General features: G+C 42.6%; 1 protein-coding gene across 1 annotated transcript in view; it reads right to left on the bottom strand.

Annotated features, from left to right (window-relative positions):
• Window positions 1–5,092: 5,092 nt before the first annotated feature.
• The window catches only part of LOC113169893 (Down syndrome cell adhesion molecule-like protein 1 homolog), a 41,467-nt gene continuing 24,674 nt past the window's right edge, over window positions 5,093–21,885 (bottom strand). The window contains 29 exon segments of the mRNA XM_033326335.1: window positions 5,093–5,747; window positions 5,858–6,169; window positions 6,613–6,813; window positions 7,042–7,194; window positions 7,289–7,407; window positions 7,532–7,562; window positions 7,691–7,846; window positions 7,960–8,083; window positions 8,085–8,248; window positions 8,499–8,687; window positions 8,919–9,017; window positions 9,129–9,292; window positions 9,434–9,551; window positions 10,310–10,463; window positions 12,473–12,612; window positions 14,311–14,466; window positions 15,062–15,247; window positions 16,180–16,420; window positions 16,511–16,581; window positions 16,692–16,859; window positions 16,954–17,082; window positions 17,231–17,327; window positions 17,618–17,817; window positions 18,382–18,558; window positions 18,651–18,770; window positions 18,943–19,227; window positions 19,805–20,077; window positions 20,703–20,999; window positions 21,197–21,472. Of these exon segments, the coding sequence (XP_033182226.1) occupies window positions 5,314–5,747; window positions 5,858–6,169; window positions 6,613–6,813; window positions 7,042–7,194; window positions 7,289–7,407; window positions 7,532–7,562; window positions 7,691–7,846; window positions 7,960–8,083; window positions 8,085–8,248; window positions 8,499–8,687; window positions 8,919–9,017; window positions 9,129–9,292; window positions 9,434–9,551; window positions 10,310–10,463; window positions 12,473–12,612; window positions 14,311–14,466; window positions 15,062–15,247; window positions 16,180–16,420; window positions 16,511–16,581; window positions 16,692–16,859; window positions 16,954–17,082; window positions 17,231–17,327; window positions 17,618–17,817; window positions 18,382–18,558; window positions 18,651–18,770; window positions 18,943–19,227; window positions 19,805–20,077; window positions 20,703–20,999; window positions 21,197–21,472 (5,234 nt within the window). The 3' untranslated portion in view covers window positions 5,093–5,313.

Raw genomic sequence — 21,885 nt, 5'->3', positions numbered from 1 at the left:
AAGCCTGTATGATGTTTTAAGGGCCAGTTCATACACGCACTTGTTATTATGTGATGTTAATTTTTTTGTCACATCCCAATTTGATGAGCGTCGATGTGGACTGCAGCCCAAAAACTATCCACACTGTGCAAGTGCCAGACAAGTAAACGTGTTGATGTTCGGCACGCAGCCCTAATTGTAGAATGAGTAGAAACACACCCATAGTGTAGTATGTGGCCATAAAAGTGCAGTCAGTAGGAAGTTAAGACAGGGAGAGTCTAATGAATGATGACATTTTGAGATATTTAGGATTGCTTGACTCCTACTAGGGGCTAAAGGTCAGCTGCTTTTATTTATTATTGTTTTAAAAACCTGTTCTCTATTTCAAGATTGAGACGTACTGTGGATTTAAAGTTGGTTTTAGAACTGAGCCTTTACACCCCGTCTAATCTCAGGCTAACACCAGAAGCTTCCTCGGCTGTTTATCTGTACGCTCAATATGAACGTGAGCTAAAACACATTTCAGATGATACAAACAAACCTGTTGAGAATGACAGAACACATGATGTATGAAAGATAGCTTATCTTTTTAGTTTTTGCTTTCTTTTCATAAAAAATGTAGTTTTAAACATAAGCAATTGCTATAACAAGCAACTCAAACAAATGTTTGGAATACCCTCAACATTTTTTTTTTTTAAGTTTTGGATTTTCATACACTTTTTCCTTCAGTTTTTCTCTTTTAGCGAGCATGCAATGACTTTTTTGAGGTTGAACAAAGTACAATATAATGATATTATTGATTTGCTTACATCATCTGTGGTATCACAAAGCAAACAGAAAAGGTGAAAATAATCAACTGGATCATCAACTGTTGGTTGGGATCAAATGAAAAGTGATTTCATTGTGTTGTAACATTGCAATATTTGTTGAAGGTCACGTCAAATTACCTTTGAACAGAAAAATGAAGTTGTTATGTTTGATCTGTTTTGGTGTTTGCATTGTTATGATGCCTTTGATCTTCTTGATTTTCTCTTCAGTCATTGGCTGAACTCACCTTTGTTTCATCAGTGACATTACAGCTGGTCACAGGTGACATCGCAGTCCCACAGAATCAGAGCTTTTAAATAGTAGCTGGTCTCTTCAGATTTCAATCTCTCCCACAGAGGAGAGCTGGGCCGCTCTGAATCTCGGAGCTGAGCCGCTTGGAGCTCCTGCTCCAGGCTGCTGAAGGGCAGCTGCTTCGGCAGAGACCGATGCTGCTATTTGTTGTGGGTTTATATGAAGAGATATTCCATTGCCCACCTTCAGCTGCCGGCTTAGGGCGACTCCTGCTTGAAGTCGCTGTCTCTGTTGGTCAATACCAACAGAATAGACATTCTCATGTCTAATTTATGCGGAAGGACATTTAAGCAGCTTACTAAAGCGAAATAGCAAAAACATGAAAGTTATGTACTGAGCACCAAGAGCAAACCATGAAATCTGACTGAGAATAGTGTTTAAAAATGAAGGCCTTATGTGAACTGTAAAATAGTTAATAAATGAAAACTTGTAAAATTGTCCCCAGCCTTCTTGTGATACTTCATCAATGTCAATGTGCAACTGTCAAAACTTTATTGTTAAAAGTGTGTTTTTTGACTAAAATTATTTACAAAGCCACAAAGCTGCTTTAAGTAGGAGTTATATTATTACAACAGTGGGGCTCAAAGAATTAGGAATGTCTCTATCTCATACAAGTAACAACTAAACTCAACTTATTATGACTGTCCCTGAAACATCTTCCTAATGAACAGGCTTATTCTACACTATACGCATTAAATGCATAAACACTGCTGCTTTAGTAACTAGAAGCTGTAGTATTTCTGCAACGGTTCAGGTGACTGTGAAAAACATTAATTATTCACAGCATATCGGTCATGAGTGACTGCACTCTTTTGGAGGAATACTTTCCTCACATTATCTGCTTCCCTATGTGCAGGGAGTCAGACTTGGAGATATGACTCCATCTTGTGGCGTCAGAGCTGTAGAGCTGAGAAGATGTTGGCATGTTTGTGCCCCATGCAGTGGATTCCCATACTAGAATTCACTTCAAGGTGCAATGTTACGTTTTCTCCACCTGAAAACCTAACATACAGTATTATCCTACATTCTACACTAATGACATCTAATCTAAGTTATAGCTTGAGCCTAAAATGTCTGATTCAAGCCTGTATGACATTTTAAGGGCCAGTTCATACACGCACTTGTTATTATGAGATTTTTTTTGTCACATCCCAATTTGATGGGGGTCGATGTGGACTGCAACCCAAAAACTATCCACACTGTGCAAGTGCCAGACAAGTAAACGTGTTGATGTTCGGCACGCAGCCCTAATTGTAGAATGAGTAGAAACACACCCATAGTGTAGTATGTGGCCATAAAAGTGCAGTCAGTAGGAAGTTAAGACAGGGAGAGTCTAATGAATGATGACATTTTGAGATATTTAGGATTCAAATGTGTTTGAGACTTGACTCCTGCTAGGGGCTAAAGGTCAGCTGCTTTTATTTATTATTGTTTTAAAAACCTGTGGATTCTCAATATGAATGTGAGCTAAAACACATTTCAGATGATACAAACAAACCTGTTGAGAATGACAGAACACATGATGTATGAAAGATAGCTTTATTGCACAAGGTGTTAGAATGATCTTTTTAGTTTTTGCTTTCTTTTCATAGAAAATGTACTTTTGAACACAAGCAATTGCTATAACAAGCAACTCAAACAAATGTTTGGGATACCCTCAACATTTTTTAGTTTTTTTTTTTAGTTTTGGATTTTCATACATTTTTTCCTTCAGTTTTTCCCTTTTAGCAAGCATGCAATGACTTTTTTGAGGATGAACAAAATATAAAATAATGATATTAAAAAAAAAAGTAGGACAAATGACAACATCAAAAGACCTTTAAAAAAGAATAAAAATTCAACAAATTAGTATCAAAAACATAAAGGGAAAGACATTTTTTTGCCCATTGCAGAAGTAAAATATTTTATTTTTGATACTATTTCAATTTTGAAACTGGGGCATTCAACCCTGACGTGTCCCCTGATTTATTCTGACGAAAATAGCTCTTCATACAAAACTGTGTTTATGTACAAGACTTAATCTATAAACAACACTGACAAAGGTAGAGATGAAGGGTCTAGTATGTTTAGGGTGGTGAATTCTTACTTTAATTTATCTGAACAGGGGAAAAGGATGAGAGTCTGACTGCTTCAGGTCTACAGACTGACTCTAATCCTGTATATACACATTACAACAGTAGTTTGTGTGACCAAAAAAGCTACGAGTCCCTGAATTCACTGGCTGAACTGGTTTTAGCCATAAGCCACATACTTTAGTCCTGTTTGGACTTCCTCTGGAACCTAAATTTTGAGTAAACCCCGAACAAATTAAAATTCATGTTAAAAATCACAGTCAACAGACCAATAGACACCCCTCCCCCAAACAAACAAACAAACAAACAAGGCAAATGGATAAATAAATATAAGTCGTAAAACATTATATGGAGATGCTTTATAAAGACATGTCCAATAGGTTCTTGTCTGAATGTACATTAGCGCAAAATGGAGGGGTATGGAGAAAAAGCAGGACATATACAGTACTTCATACAGGGCAACAACAAATATATCAACTGAGTGAACATTATATAATTTTCAAAACTGAGTTCCCTGACATACAATATAACATCTCTCAACATTATATTATTTTTACTTCATTCACATCACGACAGGGACTCGTTCAGCTCGTCCTTTCTTTCTTTTTTTTTCCTTAAAGAGCAAAGGTTGGCTCAGTGGCACTAGGGCCGACTATGAGGTTGGTAGTTCCCATTACCATATCTGGAACTGTCCGTCTCTGCCATCCATGCTGCAAACAGAAGCCTTAACACTGTATCATAACTCAAGTCTGTAACCACTTTGCAGCAACCAACCTCCCAGCATAAATCTTATTTGGAGATCCTCTGTGACACTGATTTGGTTTCTGAACGTTATTGTATTTACCAGCACATCAGGCTTACAAGCTAACTACAGCCAAACAACCTACAGTATAGCCTCATGAGCAGGCTTAAATAATATTACAGAAGGCTTTGTGCCATGACCATTTCCACTGAGCATTCACATCGATGTAGGTGACGCAAACCAGGGAGGTTATGATCCGGTTACCTGGTCTACCTGTCTTTTCAGGACAGGACCTTGCTTCCCCATCTAAACATGGGGTTCGGGAAGGGTCACTCTGTTCATATAGGAGGGAAATACTCTTTTCTTAGTCACTCTACATACAGTAACATACAGAAGATCCTGTGTATATACTAAACTTTTTCTTTCTTTAGTCCAACCTTTTTTTAAAAATTTCTTTCCTTTAAATTTCATGATTGAGCGATTGTCTCATTCTTAAATTTGACATTTGACATACATTTTGTATATACTACTACACTGTTGTAGTACATACATACAATTTATACTTTTTCATAATTTTACTTAAATGTCAGTAATATACCTACATAGAAATATATATGTTAATTCTTTATAATACCAAATATTCTCTATTTATAATGTGAGAAATGATACCGTAGCTGGTTTATTTGGGTTGTCGTGATCTGTTTAAAAACTCGGTTCAGCTGGAGAGAGATTTGTGGGGAATGTTGATGTGATAGAAATATTATCCGTCTTAGAAATGAATGTGAAGAATCTGATTGAGAATCACCATCAAGAGAAAACCTGCCAATAGTTTTATGGGACTTTAAGAGACACATAGAGGGTGAAAGAGACAGTAAAAATAAGGAACTCCACAGGATACCTTCAAAGTGACAATAATACTCAAACTATGGAGGACAGTATGTATGTGCGTATGAGAGACAGGATGGCCACACAGCTTCATACTGGCTATCGTAGTCTTCATCATCATAAACACAGAGCTTTTAGATCCTCAAATATAGTCAATATTTCCAAACGACCACAGAATCACTTCCTGTTTTTTTTTTGTTTTTGTTTTTTTTTTTCTTTTTGCTGTGCAGCATCTCTAACAACTGAGCAGAGCTGAGCACCAGCCGGCTGGAACTGTTAGTTGGAGTTAGTAGTTCTTTTATAGAGTCCCAGGAGAAAATGAAAAGTGGGATTAGCTGCGTCTCTGTCTGGGAGAACACCTATCCCAAGGAAAATTAGAAAGGACTCTGGGCAGATCACCATTAATTAGTTTTATAGAAAGATGGTTGCATGCCCTTTCTGGCCTAGACTGAACAGTACCAGAGTGGGGCTGGCTAAGGACTGGGACTGCAGTGCAAGTCTGTGCAAGAGAAAGGACTACACCAGCGTGTATGACTTGGAGTAGGCCCCCACACTCTGTTTCTGCAGTCTCCCCAAAGCAGAGGAGCTGCTCTCAAGCAGCGAGTCTCTGGAGCCCCCGACCTTGTTGCTGTTGGTGGGGTTGCTGCTCGTGCTGGAGGTGGAAGCTGTTGCTGCAGTGTTAGAGCTGGGCATGGTGAGAGTCCTTTGGGGCAAGGTTGCAGTGCCCGAGCTTGAACCCAAGCTGCCCAACCCGGAATGGCCCAACGTCAGGGCCTGCTGCTTGGCAGGGTCTAGAGTCTTGTGACGGCCCTGTGTGTGATACGCTCGCTGCGTCAGGCTGCGGATTGAGGCTTCCCGTGGTGGCACAGCTGGGCATGGGTCGTGCAGGTCCCCTTGCTTGTGGAAAAATGGGTCTGTCTTCATGTAGAGGGGTAGATTGCAGAATTCACCTGAGAAATGCAAGAGTAGCGTCAGGACAAACTAAGGCATGAAGAGATTGCTCAGACATACAGTATCACCCAAGAAACATGACTCCTTGCCACCTTTCTTTCATACTCACTTTTATTGGCGCGGTGTGGAATGGGCACAGCCACATTTTTACCGCGATCATAGTCTTGCGGTTTGGGTGGTGAGGCGGTGAAGCGGCAGATGCCTGGTTCAGACGGTGTGCTGAGGGAGGTCATGCTGTCTGCAGGGTCATTGGTACCTGTGGTCATTTGGTCAGATGAGCTGTCCGAGATGAAACACTCTGTAATAGTGAACTTGGCATGCTGCAGGTGCTCCTCCAGCTTGGCGTGCTCATAGGCCCTTGCAAGCTCCTCGTAGGTAGAGGAGGCGCTCTCTGTTGAGACCATGCTGTTACGACCCTTGTCTGAAAAAAAAAATAATAATTAAAAATTAAAACAAATTATAGAATTGTGACAACAAAAATTTCTTTATCTGGTGCAATTGTAGAGTATATGCCACATGTTATGTGCTCTAGTAGTATATTTCACACAAGCTAATTTAAGATAATTTCTTCACATTGGCTCCTAGGTAGTTTAATAATACAATGAAATTATATTTTCAACTTTAGACTTTTATTTATTGGCATCCAAGAACTTTTGGTGTGACTGAAAATGTACATGTTTTAAAGAAAATAGGTATATTAGAAAATATCTAGTTCATAAGTACTAGGATGGTCATGTCAGAGGGGATGGTTTCTTTAGATTGGGTTAAAGACTCTTCTTTTTTCTGCTTCTTGGTGTAAATGGAAATTAGATAAAAGGAATAGTAGTGTCATCATCTCAGTGGTACTGGCTGGGATTGACCCACCTGTGTCTTGGGAGAGGCTGGCGCTGTAGCTGTCACTCTCAGTAGCGGTGATGCCATGAGAGCCCATTGTCCGCCAGTCTGAGGTCAGAGTTCGTGCGGAGGCTGTTGACTGGCTCTGACTGGGTCGGCTCAGGGTCCACTGGCTGGAGTATCTGTTCCTGGAGCTGTGAGCTGATTTTATACTCTTTCTGGACACGGGGTCTGAGAGAAGTCACAGTTATCAGAGGAGAACTGGAAATACTAATACGGTGTTCTTGCATTAATTGTCAAAAAGACTAAACATGCTGAGTACTAAGATGGGTTTAAGTGAACATGCAGTGCAATAAGAGATCAGAGCTTTGCACTGGATTTATCCATCATACTCTTTTGTGTTTAACAACTATGACATTATTTACAAAAATCTTTATTTTAAAAGAAAAACACACTCACTTGTCCCTGGACGGATGTCTGACATGTCAATCAAAGGCCCTGAATTCTGGATAAGAGCCTGGTGGTGCAGAGACACGCCTGTGCAGAAGTTCTGCGGATTCACTGATTGGCTGAACTCAGTGTCTGTCACCGGCACAGCCGCCTTGTCTTCTCCTATAGTACAAAAATATGGGAATTATCATATAAGCTAGTAGAAAGTTCACTCACACAGACATCACTCAGAGGTTTTCTGAGTGCATAAACACACCTATCTGTTTAATGCCTTCCTTGTCCTCAATGAGAAGCTGCACTCGTGGGATGTCAATATGGAGCCTTGGTCCTTGAGGAGGGCCCTTTACAGGAGTGTCTATACTGCGATTGTTCTTACTGCACACACATGAAAATGACACACATAATCAGATATATGTAAAGTACTGCTTATAATATACATACATCTACTACATTACAATATAGTTAAAAAACACCTATGCTTGTGTGAGCAGACTCTTACCTGATAAGCATCTCAGCAAGGCTCTTAGCATCTATAAGAAGAAAAAAATCTTAATTAGATTGCAGGTGGTTGTGAAGATAATTTTAACTTGTCCCTCTATGTTACATTAATCCATTCCACACGATAACATTGATCCCTCACTCTTTCCTTTCATCTCACCTCTAAGACGTTTAAGTCTCTTCTCCTTGCGTTTCTTGCGGATGATGAAGAGCAAAGCAACACCCAGAGTAACCAGGATGACAGGAGAACCAATGGAGAACATCTTTTTCACATCATCGCCTTCTCCGCGAGCTGATTTGATGGGAGGTATGGTACCTGTGGAGAGAAGGAAGAAAGACAAATGAATACAAGAACATCAGTGCAAGAGGTAGAGCTGACAGATGAGCCATGGACGGATTAAAAAAACACGAGACATAAGGTTAACTTACTGCCATCATAGTCGGTCGTGGCAAACTGGGAGCTCAGGTTGCCACACCCAGCACTGTTACAAGCCTTCATTTTCAGCTCGTACCAAGTGGCCTCACGTAGCTCACTGAGGAAGAGCTGAGAGGTAGGAATTAGCCTTGAGGCTTTGCCAGGCCCAGGTACCCTTGGGTCTGAAGTCCAACATCAGGTCAGTGATGGGGCATCCGCCACTGGTCCAGCCCTGCAGGTTGAGTTGTGCATGTGTGGAGTTTATATGGGTAAGCAGGGGCTGGTCCTTGTTAAACACTGGTTCTGTAGAGATGAGTGACAAAGACAAAACAACAGGAAGGGGGTTAGAAACATGACAGACATGTGGCTAAATTTCCATTTTCACTGCTTAGAGTCTGGAAAACCTACTGTCACAGAGTCATAAGCATCACAAAAGACATTTTAGTTGAACTGTCCCAGAATCAAATCTCTTGACTATTTCGTGGCATCTATTTAGTTTATTTTCTTTATAGGATTCAAGTAATGTTAGATATGTTACATGTCCACCTCTTACCTCTTCCATGAGTCTTGGCCTCAATGATCTCACTGATGCGCCCTGAGCCCACGCTGTTCTTGGCGGCCAACTTGACCTTGTACCACGTTCCACAGCGGAGATTATCCAACCTGAAGGAACGTTCACTGGAGCTGATGAACACATCCCTCCATTCCTCTGTGTTGTCCACGGAATACTGCAACACAAAACCTGCGAGATCCCACAGCTTTGTGTCAAATACAAGTGCTCTAAAACACAACTATAAATCAGAAATATTAAAGGCTGTGGAGGATTCCTGATGCTGCTACATCTGTTGGACACCAGGGGGCAACAACCAGCTACAATCAGATCTAGTTTACCTTCTTGAATAGAAACATTAAGTTCATTTACACTGCAAGGTGACTCCCTTTTCATAGAAACTCCAGTTAGGAAAATACCCACCTCTGATGGAGCTTCCCCCATTGTCCCCAGGGATCCAAGCCAAGGTGATGGAGGAGGTGGAGGTAGTGGAAACAGTCAGACGAGGCTGGTCGGGAGGAACTGGGTGCACACACAGAGGACAGTAGCTTAACATTAGAGCAGAAACATCACAAAGCAAAAACACCCTTCACTAGTCAGTTCAATTCAAGTACAGCTTATGTCTTTTCTCACCTTGCACCACAAGATTGACTATGATGGTGTCAAAGCCCAGGGTGTTCGTGGCTGTACAGGTGTAGTACCCAGAATCCTCTGCTTTCACCGAACGTAGCACCAGTGTGCCATTAGATAAGATCTGCCGTTGACTGTCAGCTGTTACTGGAATGGCAGAGTCCTCACTGGCAAAATACAGACAAGTTACAAGTGTTAGCAACTTGAGTCCAAAGTAAGGTGAGTGCGTCTTAACAGTGTTTCCCCCCTAACAAGCAGCCTCGAGTCCTATGATGCTGATATTTAAAAGGTAAGTGATGAGCTCGGACCTGTCTTTGGTCCATTTAATAGTGGGAGTGGGCTCTCCCACTGAGCTGCAGGGCAGACGCACTTCCTTCATCCAGGGTGTGGTCACTGTGCCCCCAAAGGACAGGATCTTAGCTGGGACTGCAGACAAAAAACAATGAATGAATTAACTGAACTTTATTTCGGCTTTCTCTGGTTGAGGATGTGACAGCAGATCATTGTCCACACATAGATTTGGCACAGGTTTTAATGCTCTTCCTAACACAACCCTCCCCATTTTGGGCATTCAGAGTTGTTCAGGGTCATTTCAACATGTGGCCATAAGGACTGATGGGCGGCCACTGCTCCGCTCCTTATTATGGACAAATACTCTCACACTAAATTGAAGATTTATAAAACAAGATAAATAAAAGAACTCTTTTCTTTCTCTATACTTTACAGTAGATCTAGCTGCATATCTTTACTGTTGCTCGGTTTGCCTGGAGGGAAAGGTCTTTACTTACTACTGAAGGAGTAAAAAGCTGGAGTGTAGTGTTTTAGCATAGCCCCTCCTCAGACCTCTTAGTTTCAGTCTATCTTTTCCACATAGATCCTCCTCCTGTATTGATTTTTACCAACTACCGCTCTCCCCAGGGGTAATTTCACTGGATAGACCCTGTTCATCACCACATAATTAACAACAATGTTTCTTGCAACATAGCCGCTACTCAATCAATAATGGGGCTGTCAATCAATTGTCCAGACAGAGAGAGGCAGAAAGAGGGAGTGTGATGAAAGCGATCCATGTATACGAGATCATGTTGCCGTTTCATTGCCATTTCTAAAAGACTCTCCCTCATAACCTTTACAAAAATCTCTTTAGCCTTCTCCTCCACCATAAGCTCGCCTGGAGCACCCACCTTTCCCAGCAGGCTCCACTGTGACCTTTGCGCTGATGTTGCCTCGGCCGGCAGTTGTCACGGCTGCAGCCCAGATGTGGTATTGTTTACCACGGCTAAGGTGCGTGATGCGATAGAACAACATCTCTGGATTGGCCTCATACTCGCTGGGTGCCTGGAACACAGGGTACACAATATCATGTTTGCGAACTATGATAACACAGTGACATGACAGGCCTCCTGTGGCCCTTCATGTACTATAAACCCTACCAGACCAAAGAAGTGTAGAGCTCTTAAATAAAACAATAAGGATTAAAAAATTTAACATTTTGTTATGACTCGTTTTATTTAGTAAGCTATACAAATGGAATTCAACCATCGATCATTTTATCATTTACACACATGCTTTTCGTACATGTGTAAATGAATATGTCAATTTAAAAGGACAATATTTGTGCAGAAGACAACATCCCAGTCATTCTTGTCACACTCTGACTTGCAGGAACATTTCTAAGAAATTATCCGCAGAACACAATTTTAATAGTTTTGTTTGTTCCAATCAATAGATTTATCCAACTTCAGAATAAAAATTATAAATGTGAATGATAGTGTTTCAAAACAAATCCATTAAGTTTTCATTTTTTGTATGTGAGCTCATCTCATTATTGTCATTTCCCATCATAACTGGTGGCTTCTGGAATAAGGGCATGTTGATACAGGGGGCATTTCTCAGCTATGAACGCCCCCTTGATGGGCTCCACATCTATGTTCATGCAGAATGCCCTTAGATATCTCTCATACATCCTGAAGCAGGCCTGAAAAACTGACCAGCAGAGTTTGACTTGGGCACACTAGATGGATGAGTCTGTGTTTGTACTTACATATTAAAGAAACTGCAAAATATGTTGATTAAAAAGATTAAACTAAAAAAATGCATTATGATTCAATGTGGTTTGTCCCGTTTTCTTTACCATTTAGCCCGAAGAAGACATCACCTCACTAGTCCAAACAAATGTAACACATTAAATTATTTCACCTCACATCCTCACATTTATTCACTGGGTGAAGAAATATAATGGTTTACATCATAATACTGGATTACATTACGTTCCCCTGAATATGTTTCCTGACAAATAGCCACACATACACCTGCACACACACAACTCCGCAGAACCACTGTTATCTCTTAACTCGATCCTCTGTTCTATCTCTTTAATCTGTTCATCTCTGTGTTCGTCTTCAGTTGCTTCACCATTTGCTTTTCCCTCTTTTTCTCTATCCCTCTCTGTCTAGCTCAGTGAAGATGAGAGGATGGAGGGACAGGGGGAGGGAGGATGTGTGTGTGTGTGTGTGTGTATGTGTGTGTGTGTGTGTGTGTGTGTGTGCAGGGGGTGCATTCGAACATTCCTCCAGCATAGCGACGGTGTTGTGGTGATCCAGGGAGTGATACAGGGAGTTAATGAAAAGACGGACAAAAGCACTCTCATCTCGATGTGACTGATATCCTCCTCTGCTCCTCCCTTCTTCCCTGCCTGTCTCTCACTCTCTCCCCCTCTTCCTCTGCCCTCATCCCTCTCTTTTTCTATCATTTCCCCTCGGCCTCTCCCTGCCTCTAATGGTGTGTCTCTTTCCCTCTCTCAACCTCCTCTCCCCCTCTCTCCCTCCCTCCCGTTTTCCCTCCCTGCCTGTGCTCATTTACATGGCACTCATGCACAGAGATGGAAGAGTATATGTGAATAATAAGAAAGTGAGATTCTAGCCTGATATCAGATTGCACCGTGTGGTGATGTTTGTGGCGCACATCATCTAACCACAACTGAAATGTCGTCCGTGCGTGAATAGAGAGAAAATATTGAAATGTGACGTCTCCGTGTTTGTGTGTTTCTGATGCGGCAGTGTGCATGTGTGAGCTTGTTCTCTGCCTCATTTGCATATCTACGTCTCATCACGTTGCCAAGACAACCTCATCGGTTCATCTGGGAAGGCAGGAAATAAAGCGATGGTGCAAACAGAGTGAAAGACACACACACACATACACATACAGGTTCAATTAATAGGAGTGGTGACAAATTAATTGTTTACTTTTGTAGATTTTTGTCAAGTTCACAAATTCATTGCTTCTCTGTTATCTGGAGCCTTTTCTAGTGGCTCCTCATGGGTCACACCCACAAGACCAAAACTCACCGGTTGTCCAGAGCCTGGACTGGAGCAGTAGATGGTGTACTTCCGGATGAGACCGTTTGGTTTGTGAGGAGGCAACCAGGACACGACCACACTACTTGGAGAAGAGGGAACTGCCTTGATGCCAGCGGGTGGACCAGGAACTAGAGGGAAAAAAAAAACATCAGCAATGGAGAGCATGTGTGTGTGTGTGTGTGTGCACATGCTTCTTTGTGTGTGTTTTGTGTGTGCGTGTGCGGGGTGTTGGGTGCCTATTAGATTGAGCAGGCTTGTTTGCAGATTGGTAGTCTTATCCTGCACTAAGCCGCTCTGAGAGGACTTGGAAGAACTCCCTTTGGGTGGACGGCTGTTAACATATGTTCATATAGACAGTGGTCAGCAGTTCTGACTCTGTGACACCCAGCAAACTCTTAACTCTCCAATCCACCCACAGATTAGACAACAGTGTCTGATCCTCTGCTAGCCACTTCAGCTTGACACTGGACACCAATCTTATTACAAGGCAAAGGCGCAAGAAGGGTTTAAAATAGATGTGCTGTCTATTAAAAAAAACAAACAATAAAACAAATCAGGACACTGGATACTGTGAAAGGTGGGTTGTGATGCTTTTGTTGCATTGGCTGTACAGTATGGGGTCATGCCTATTCAATCTGCACCATAAATATAACTTGCAGCTGACAGTGGGCCTCATCTGGGGTATTCAGAAGGAGGCTACTACAATGTTAGCACACAGCCCTCGAAATCCATCCCTCAATTCCTGTTGTTGTTCTTATATGTGAGCCCCCCTGTTCCAGGCATTCAATCAGTCCACGCACTCACACTCTCGCTCATGAAACGGGCAGTTAAAGGGAGTAAAAACAACAAAAACTCAGAAAGGGTACATGTAGCCAGGGAGGTTTCAATAAAGAGAAGTAGGAACGAAAGAATGGTAAAAATGATGGGTGCAGTTTCTGGGGGAGACATGACGAGGAGGGGCATAGGAGGCATTCAGCATTATCATAACTAGACCTCCATGTCAAAGTAGGAGTGGTAGTGGGAGGGGGGAGCGTTAAGTCCCATCTGGTGCCCAAAATCTGCCCAGGACTCCAGACAGACTGACAAACAGACTGCCACTCAGCTAGCTCAACCTGTGTGATAAGGAACAGCCCCCACCAAAATGAATATGCACTACTGTGTAGGATCAGGATCCTCCAATCAGAGGAAGCTATGTCACAGTAAAGAACTAAAACACTCAACCAAATACACAGAGGATGCAAGTCTGGTTTAAATTGACACCATTTTTTTTGCTATGATATTTAGATATTTGCCTTGTCTTATGTCTTATTGGTTCTTTCAGTAAAGAATAGGTTGTGTGATCACCTTTCTATCGTTCCATCTTTAACCCCCGGGCCCCTCCTTCTCTATAAAGAGACATGAATCTGACTGTAATCCCGCCTCCAATGGTGTAAGCACAAAATTAATTCTCTCTAATCCAAGAAGAGTTAATCCCCTTGCCTATGGCAAGAGGGCTTGTTGAAAGGATGCGCACTCGAGCTGATGCCTGACTCCTGGATGCTATATGCTCAGAGAGAGCACCATGCCTCCCTCTCCCCCGTCTCCCACCAGCCCTCCCTCAGCCCTGAGCTGTGGACCCAAAGCCTCTTAATTCTCATTAGCGCTGCTAATGGAGCTTTCCAGCATAAATGAGCTTTTGTCACGGGTCTCAGATACAGCCCAGCATCCTTTTTATCTAACCCTCTCCCGATGTCCTGCAACACATATGTACATTTTCTCCAATTAAATCCATGAACAAACCAATTAAATGCATATATCTCTTGGTTCTAAGTTTTTGTTATACTCACGGTCCTCGCGTGTTTGGATGTACAGGACGTTGCTGCGAACCCCATCTCCAGCTTGTGTGTAGGCCAGCACCTGAACACTGTAGTTGGTGAACTTCTCCAACCCTCGCAGCTCCACCTGTTCCCGGGTGGTGGTGATATTCTGCATCTCTCCCCATTCTGTGGCAGACCACGAAGGGGAAAACTTATTTTAGAGAGAAATGGTGGTTATCTGATAGACAGGCAACACAGATCAACTCGTGTTTGGCTAAAAATGTTTTGGAGGAAAGTGATCACTGCCCGGGATAGACGGCAGTCAGGGAATAAAGGATTTCAGAGTGGATTACTGGCCCAGACATGGATGTGTACTCTGTCTCATTTTTGTTAGTCTTTTGAGGCTTGGTTAAAGGTAAGAAAAGATTAAATGTTAAAAGTTAAAAGCTGAAATATAAGTTTCTCAAAATTAATTAAACCATAATAATATTAATAATTATCACTATCTTTACATAATTTACCAACACACCTATTTGCTAATGTAAAGGAGTGAGCAAGCAGGCAAAGTGACAAACTTTATATCTCAGTGATCATCTGATTTGATTTACTTAAAAATCACAAAAGACACAAACAAACAAGGGCAAACATGGACACAGGAAGTGCTTTATGAGACAGGAGAGAACACACACTGACACATTTTGACTCACAACACCGACAGAGACATAGGCGGGGGGGCGGGGGTTGGGTTGGTGACGTTTAGAATGAGATAGGTGATAATTACTCTGCATTGGCCACTGGGCCTGGCCCCCACAGCACCCACCTCCGTCAGGGAAGAGGGACCAAAACACAACCCGGTAGCCTTTCAGCACACCGTGTAGTGTCAGCCGTGGAGGCTCTGCCCACGTAATCACCGCCTCGTCTGATGTCACAGAGATGGCTCGCACGTTCTGCGGAGGCTCGCTTGGCACTGTGGAGAACAGGAGGACGGGTGTTAGTGCAGCATGGTTCAAATACACACATTCTGAGGTCATTTTAATGATGTCTGATTGGAAAAAACAAAAACAAATGCTGGTTATTTTTGTCACTAAGAAGAACTGACTGATGTAGCATGGTGGATGAACCACTGATGATCAATGTCTACTCAACTCTACAACCCACAGGCAATCTCTGCTGAAATAAATCAGTCAAATAAGCTTAAATTAGATCGCAATAGGTCCTTGTTCACTGCTTGCTTTTAGAGCACTGAGGAAATAAGGAGAGGAGGTGTAGAGGGGGGTCAGAGGAGAGCAGGAAGAATACTAAGAGAGGAATATGATTAGTCAAAAAGCTCCACCTTAAGGGGTTAAAATGCAGATGAGGCTGGTGAGGTGAGCTGAGATGTTGAGGATTCAGACTCCCAACTGTACATGGACATTTACCATTACTGTTAGCATGATCGGTGTGTCTCTAATTATTGCCCATGCAGACAGGGAGGGTTCACTGACAAATGTAAAAAATAGAGAGATGTAAAAATAGATGGGCGAAAAGAGAAAGCATCGGTGCAAGACGTAAATAATGAAAAAGAGGAGGAGAAAAGGAGGTAAGGATGTATAGTGGGCGGACATTTAAAGAGTAATCAGGTTCCTTGTTCCTCTCTCGCTCTCTACCAGCCTAATGAGGGTGCTAATTAAAGTCATAAAAATAGTGGGGGTTGTGCTGCAATTTCATTTCTACCATTTAGTTTGAGAATGTGTGTCTATTTATGTATGTTAGCTATAGCTATATTACCTATATTAAGGAGATATATGCTGTATGGTTATTTCTTTTTTTCCATCCCCTCTCTTGGTCTCCCACTCCCTCCTACACTGAGTCTAGTAATGTATTCTCCTTTTTCTTCATCTTGCCATTTGTTTTTCTTACCATCTTCTAGCGTTGTAGCGTTGATCTCAGTACTCGATGGGCCAGTCCCAGCTCTGTTGAAGGCCTGGACCACTACCCCGTACTGGGCAAACTTCTTCAGGTTGTCCAAGGTGTACACTTCACTGTCCCCTGTAGCTTTCATCTCCACTATGCTGTACTGGCCATTGCTGCCAGGACCATTCTCTCTGTAACCAATCTGGTAGCCTCGGATCACCCCATTCTGCAGCTCTTTCTTAGGAGACTGAAGAAACATGTAGTCATAGTTACTAATCAGATGCATATAAATATTTCGAATATAAGAGAAGTAATGTAGTAATAATAGTGATTTTACCCTCCATGTAACCCTTATGCTCTGGGACGTCATCGGTTGGAGGATTACATCCATAGGCGGACCATCAGGTGCTGTTAATAAATAAAGTCTCACTCTCAAAATTTGCAACCCAATTTATAAAGAAGAAGTAAAAATGAAAAACAGAAGTGTGTGGTCATTAGAAGAGTAAACAATCACTTACGTGCTTCTTCAGTACTGATTGTAAGCTCTTTACTGGGAAGACTCCGGCCAATCTTGTTGTAGGAGTACATGCGGATGCTGTAAACACAGGCAGGATGCAGCTCTACAATGTTGGCTTGGTTGTTGGTAGGTGAGATGTTCCTAGTTGTGTACATGTGATCCCAGGAGTCTGTTAAATACAATATTTCAGATTGTTATTACATGTATATTAAAAAAATCTGAGTCTGCAGTTAGTCTGTGCACATTAAATTGACTATACCAACCTGATTTGTTTTTGTACTCTATGTCATAGCTGGTGATGATGCTGTTTCCATCAAACCTTTGGATCCAGCGCAGGTTCATACTCCTGTCCTTCACCTCTCTAACTTCCAGCTCAGGCGGATCTGGTGGTTCTGTGCATGTGAGAAAGAAAGGAGGTTAAAGCTAGAGAATATTTTCTATTTTTATCTGTACAACCACATGTGCACAGTGCCATCATTCCTAAAGCTTTTGTAAAGAACAGCGGTTTCATGAGAAATGTCTAATATGTGGTATAGATACCTTGTACAGTGAGCTGGATGAGCCCTCGACCCTCTCCATAGGAGTTGATGGCATGGCAGGAGAAGAAGACAGAATCTCCACGCTCAGCTGGATTCAGCTGTGAGCATCAAGACAAAACGAGAGAAGTTAAAATGTGCTTAGAAATATTGAGAAAATGCACAAGGACAGTAACACTCGTCATAAAACATTAAGTATCAGCATTGTGCCTTAAAAACAAAGTCAGGTGATGTAATTTTCATATTTTTTATTAAATTGTCATGCATATGTTTTCTAGCAATGTAACCAGGGCTGGGTTTAGATCAGGGTCAAATAAAATTCCTGATTTTATTTCTATACACTTCATATTCTCTTTACAACATCTGCTGAGTGCTGTATTCTTTATCTGACCTTCAGGGTGGAGATGACTTCGTCCCCTTTCTTGTTGATGGTTATGGAGTAACGGGGGTTTCTCTCAGCGTCGATCACGGTGTCCCCTCTCTCCCAGCGGATAATGATGGGCTGCTCTCCCCGCGCCGTGCAGTTCAGCTCCTTCGTCTGGCCTTTCCTCGCCATGGTGGTGTTGGGGTGGCTGGTGATCATGGCAGGAACTGAGAAGAATCACAGACACATGTCAGCATGACAAATAGCATTATATGGAGTAATGAGACGAGGGAATGGGGATGTGATATTGGGAAACGAGGATATATTACAGATGTATAGACATCTCTATTTCTGCCCTTCATTCTCCATTTTCATTTCACGCTTCAAGCCTCGTTGGTCCTCCAACACTACCTCCTCCCTGTCTGCCTTCTACTTCTTCTCTTCATCTTTCCATTTTTCTGCTTCTTGTCTACCTGGTTTCCTCAGATTGAGATTATTGATTAAAGGAGTTTCAGTGGTTTTGTTTTCATTACTAATTCATCAACCCTTTTCCCCACCAAACATTTAGGAGCCAACATACAAGCAGTTGGAACATATCAATCAATAGAAAAGCCCCAGTTAAGGATATGCAGGACAGGTTTTGCTAGGTTGAGTACAAAAGTCTGAGTGGTGTGCTGCTTAGTAGTTTCCTTACCAAAAACCTATGTCTGTGTATATAGTAGGTAGAGTCCTGTAGATACAGTTGTGAAAGGAAGTGTGTTCAAGCCAAAGAGAGAATGACTGACACTTACTCTTGACAGTGAGGATCATGCTCTTACTGATGTCTGAGCCCACTCCATTGGAGGCCTGACAGAGGTAGTACCCTCTGTCGTCCTCAAGCACATGTCGGATGAGCAGAGAACCATTTGACATGATCTGGATACGGCCAGTTAGAGGGACCGGGTGATACTGCTGAGGGTTTCCTACGCCTGCAACACACAAGACAAATAAATGGCACCGCGTGAAATTTTGTTCTTGTTCACATTGTTATGGTACTATAATGATGGCCTGCTGATTTTACCTTTTGCATGTTTCCACATGACTTTTGGAGGTGGGTATCCCTCCACAGAGCAGTTGAGAACTCCAGCTTTGCCATAGATACAATCCTGGTTGTTGGGTTGCACCACAAAACGTGGTGGTACTAAGGACAAAAAGATGTTGTTAGTCCTGATGGAAGAACTAAGATTAAGTGTTACAATAACATTTGAAAATGGGAAGGTTCCTTGGTAAGCTCACTTTGTATGTTAGATATCATATCTGATCTGACCTAATTCATCATCACTATGCCATTCTCCCCTCGCTCAATCCCTCACCAGTAACAATCAACTGTCTTTCCCAGCTGACGGTGGCAGCGGCATTACTGGCGATGCAGGTGTAGTTTCCATTGTGCTTCAGTGTCACCTTGGAGATTTGCAGGGAGCTCATGAACTCTTTGGTCTCTATTGCGACGCCAGAGGCAGAACCTGGAACAATGAGCTGGCCGTCTTTGTGCCAGGTGATGCGTATGGGCATGTCCCCAGATGACACCACACAGGCAATGTACATGAGCTTCCCCACTGAGGTAGAGGGAATATCAAAGGGCTGGATGAGCGGTGGCACTGGGGGAGAGAGAAAGAGCACAGAGAGTCAACGGAGATATAGGCAGAAATAGATGTGGAAGAGCATCACTGTGGCCATCTGGAGAAATGCTGAGAGAGAGAGAAGGTCATTGGCCAGTGGGCCCATTTTCTCTACCCCCCTTTCAGCCCCCATCTCCTGCAGCCCATAATAGCTGCTCTGGTTAGAGTCCAATTGGCAGGAGGAAGTTGTTCCATTGCCATAGTAATGGAGGTTGGGGTGGGGGTACTACAGCTGAGACATCTGGGGGATTTAATCTAGGCTTCATTATTATTCATCTAATTAAATCAGAGACACACGCAGACACATGCACACACCCTTAAACACCTCTGCAGCTGCCCTGCTACCATCGTTGCCCCATTCAAAGACTAAACAAAATACTGAGACAAACTGAACATAAATCTGTGTTAAAACATCATCTACCCGGGTCAGAAAACACTAACTAAAACCTGCACTAGAGAAATCTTTGTTTATTGTAATTGTAATCTACACAATTTTAATTAGTATCAATAATATTAGGATGATAATAATTATTGGTATTATTATTGCCAAGCTCACCTTTGACTGTGACATGGACGGTCTGGTTGATTGACACCTGGGGCTGGATCAGTACACTACACAAGTAGGTGCCCTCGTCAGCGCCTTTCTGCACGTCCGTCAGCCTCAGGGTGCCATTCTCAAACACCACTTGACGATGATTATCAGGCAGCTGCATGCCGTCCTTCAGCCACTTGATGGAGTAATATGGGTACCCAATCACACGGCATGTTATGTATGTATTCCTGCCCGCCACTGCGGTGATGTCCCGCATGGGTCTAATTCGAGGTGGACCTAGAGACACGGGGAATAGAGGGAGGGGATGCAGGGAGGAGACAGAGAGAGACACAGAGGTCGGAGAGAGGGGCAGATGACGTGAAGGAGGTCATGGCAGAGTCAGGGAGCAGCCACGGAGACATGAGGTGAAGAGATAAAGGTTGAGGGTGATTGGGGCAAGTTGACAGGTAGAGAGGGAGGTTAGTTATGCTCCCTTTACCAAAAATGATTGTGGCCTAATGAGATATTCTGTGTATCTAAGTGACTGTGTGTATTTTTCTAAATGATCTCTAGATAGATAGATAGATAGACAGACAGATAAACAGACAGATAGATAGATAGATAGATAGATAGATAGATAGATAGATAGATAGATAGATAGATAGATAGACAGACAGACAGATAGATAGATAGATAGATAGATAGATAGATAGATAGATAGATAGATAGATAGATAGATAGATAGATAGATAGACAGACAGATAGATAGATAGATAGATAGATAGATAGATAGATAGATAGATAGATAGATAGATAGATAGATGTGTGTGAAATGCAACATGATGTATGCTTCTCACTAGCCCCTGTGTATTTGCATAGAGTCAGGTGTAGAGTGCATTTATATTGAAAAGCAGACAGGCACCTCTTACGTTTATGCGCGCTTGGTACTCGGCGCTACCGGCCGAGTTGCGTGCGACGCAACGATACACTCCCCCATCTCGAATAAGCGGGCTGCTGACGTTGACATGTGACACAGTCAGGCCGTCTGACAGGGTGTACTGGCTAGTCTTGTAGGTGGAATCTCGCACCACAGGCTCGTCATCCAGCGTCCAGGTGATTGAGGGGGGTGGCGCTCCTTTGGCTGCACACATGAGGGAGAAAGGCTCGCCGGGATTGACCACCCTCTCGCTGAAGGAAGACACAATACGAGGAGTACCATCTGAGAGGAGAAAGAGGGCAATAGAGAGAGATAAACAAATGGCATTTAGATCTGTTTATGATTTTGTGAATTTGTTAAATGACAGTCAGTACTATCAGTAAGATTTCTAATTGCAAAAAAGTGAGAAAACCAAAGTGTAAAAGATTCGAGTTTAAAATCAATGGATTCCCATCACTTTGCAGTCTCTGTCAACATACCCTCTAGTAGAATAATTGAAAAGTCCTGAGCAGTGTGACCCTTTCGGGAGGCGAAGCACTGGTAGGCCCCAGAGTGGAACTTCTGTGCTGCAGTAATCTGCAGAGTGTCGTTGTGTTGTCCCTGGATTGAGATGTGCTGGTCAGGGATGACGGGCTCTGTGTTCCTGTACCAGGTGATGGTGTATTCTGGAGAGCCCTCCACAGTGCAGGTGAAGAACAGTGTGCTGCTGATGCCCGTTTTCAGATTCTTAGGCGATAAGGTCACTCGTAGTGGATCTGAGAGAAGAACGCATGAGGTTAGGAAACGTGTGAATGATTGTTTTAAGACTGATGCATTTTTTTGGTTTCACTGTACTTTATTAGTAAATCTGCCAGAAAACATAGAACTACGACTAAAATATGTACAACTCTTGCAGAAAAAAAAAAAGTGACCCATGTCTTCATACGTTCATAAACACAGGGAACAAGAGATGGTTCAATCAGTGGTGGTGACTCAATCAGTTCGACGCACTCATTAAAAAAGCAGCTGGAGATATCTCTTCACATCTCTGTCCACTTGTGTGTTTAAGTGTGTCTGCATGTATGTGTGTGTGTGTGTGAGAGAGAGAGAGAGAGAGAGATACTGTGCATGAATGTGTGTGTGTGTGTGTGTGCAAATGTCAGTGAGCAATAAGGCAGCTGGTGGTGTA

This window comes from Anabas testudineus, chromosome 14, assembly GCF_900324465.2.
Source record: "Anabas testudineus chromosome 14, fAnaTes1.2, whole genome shotgun sequence".
Classification (NCBI taxonomy): domain Eukaryota; kingdom Metazoa; phylum Chordata; class Actinopteri; order Anabantiformes; family Anabantidae; genus Anabas; species Anabas testudineus.
Note: the sequence above shows the minus strand (reverse complement) of the source record. Positions and strands in the feature narration are given on the sequence as shown.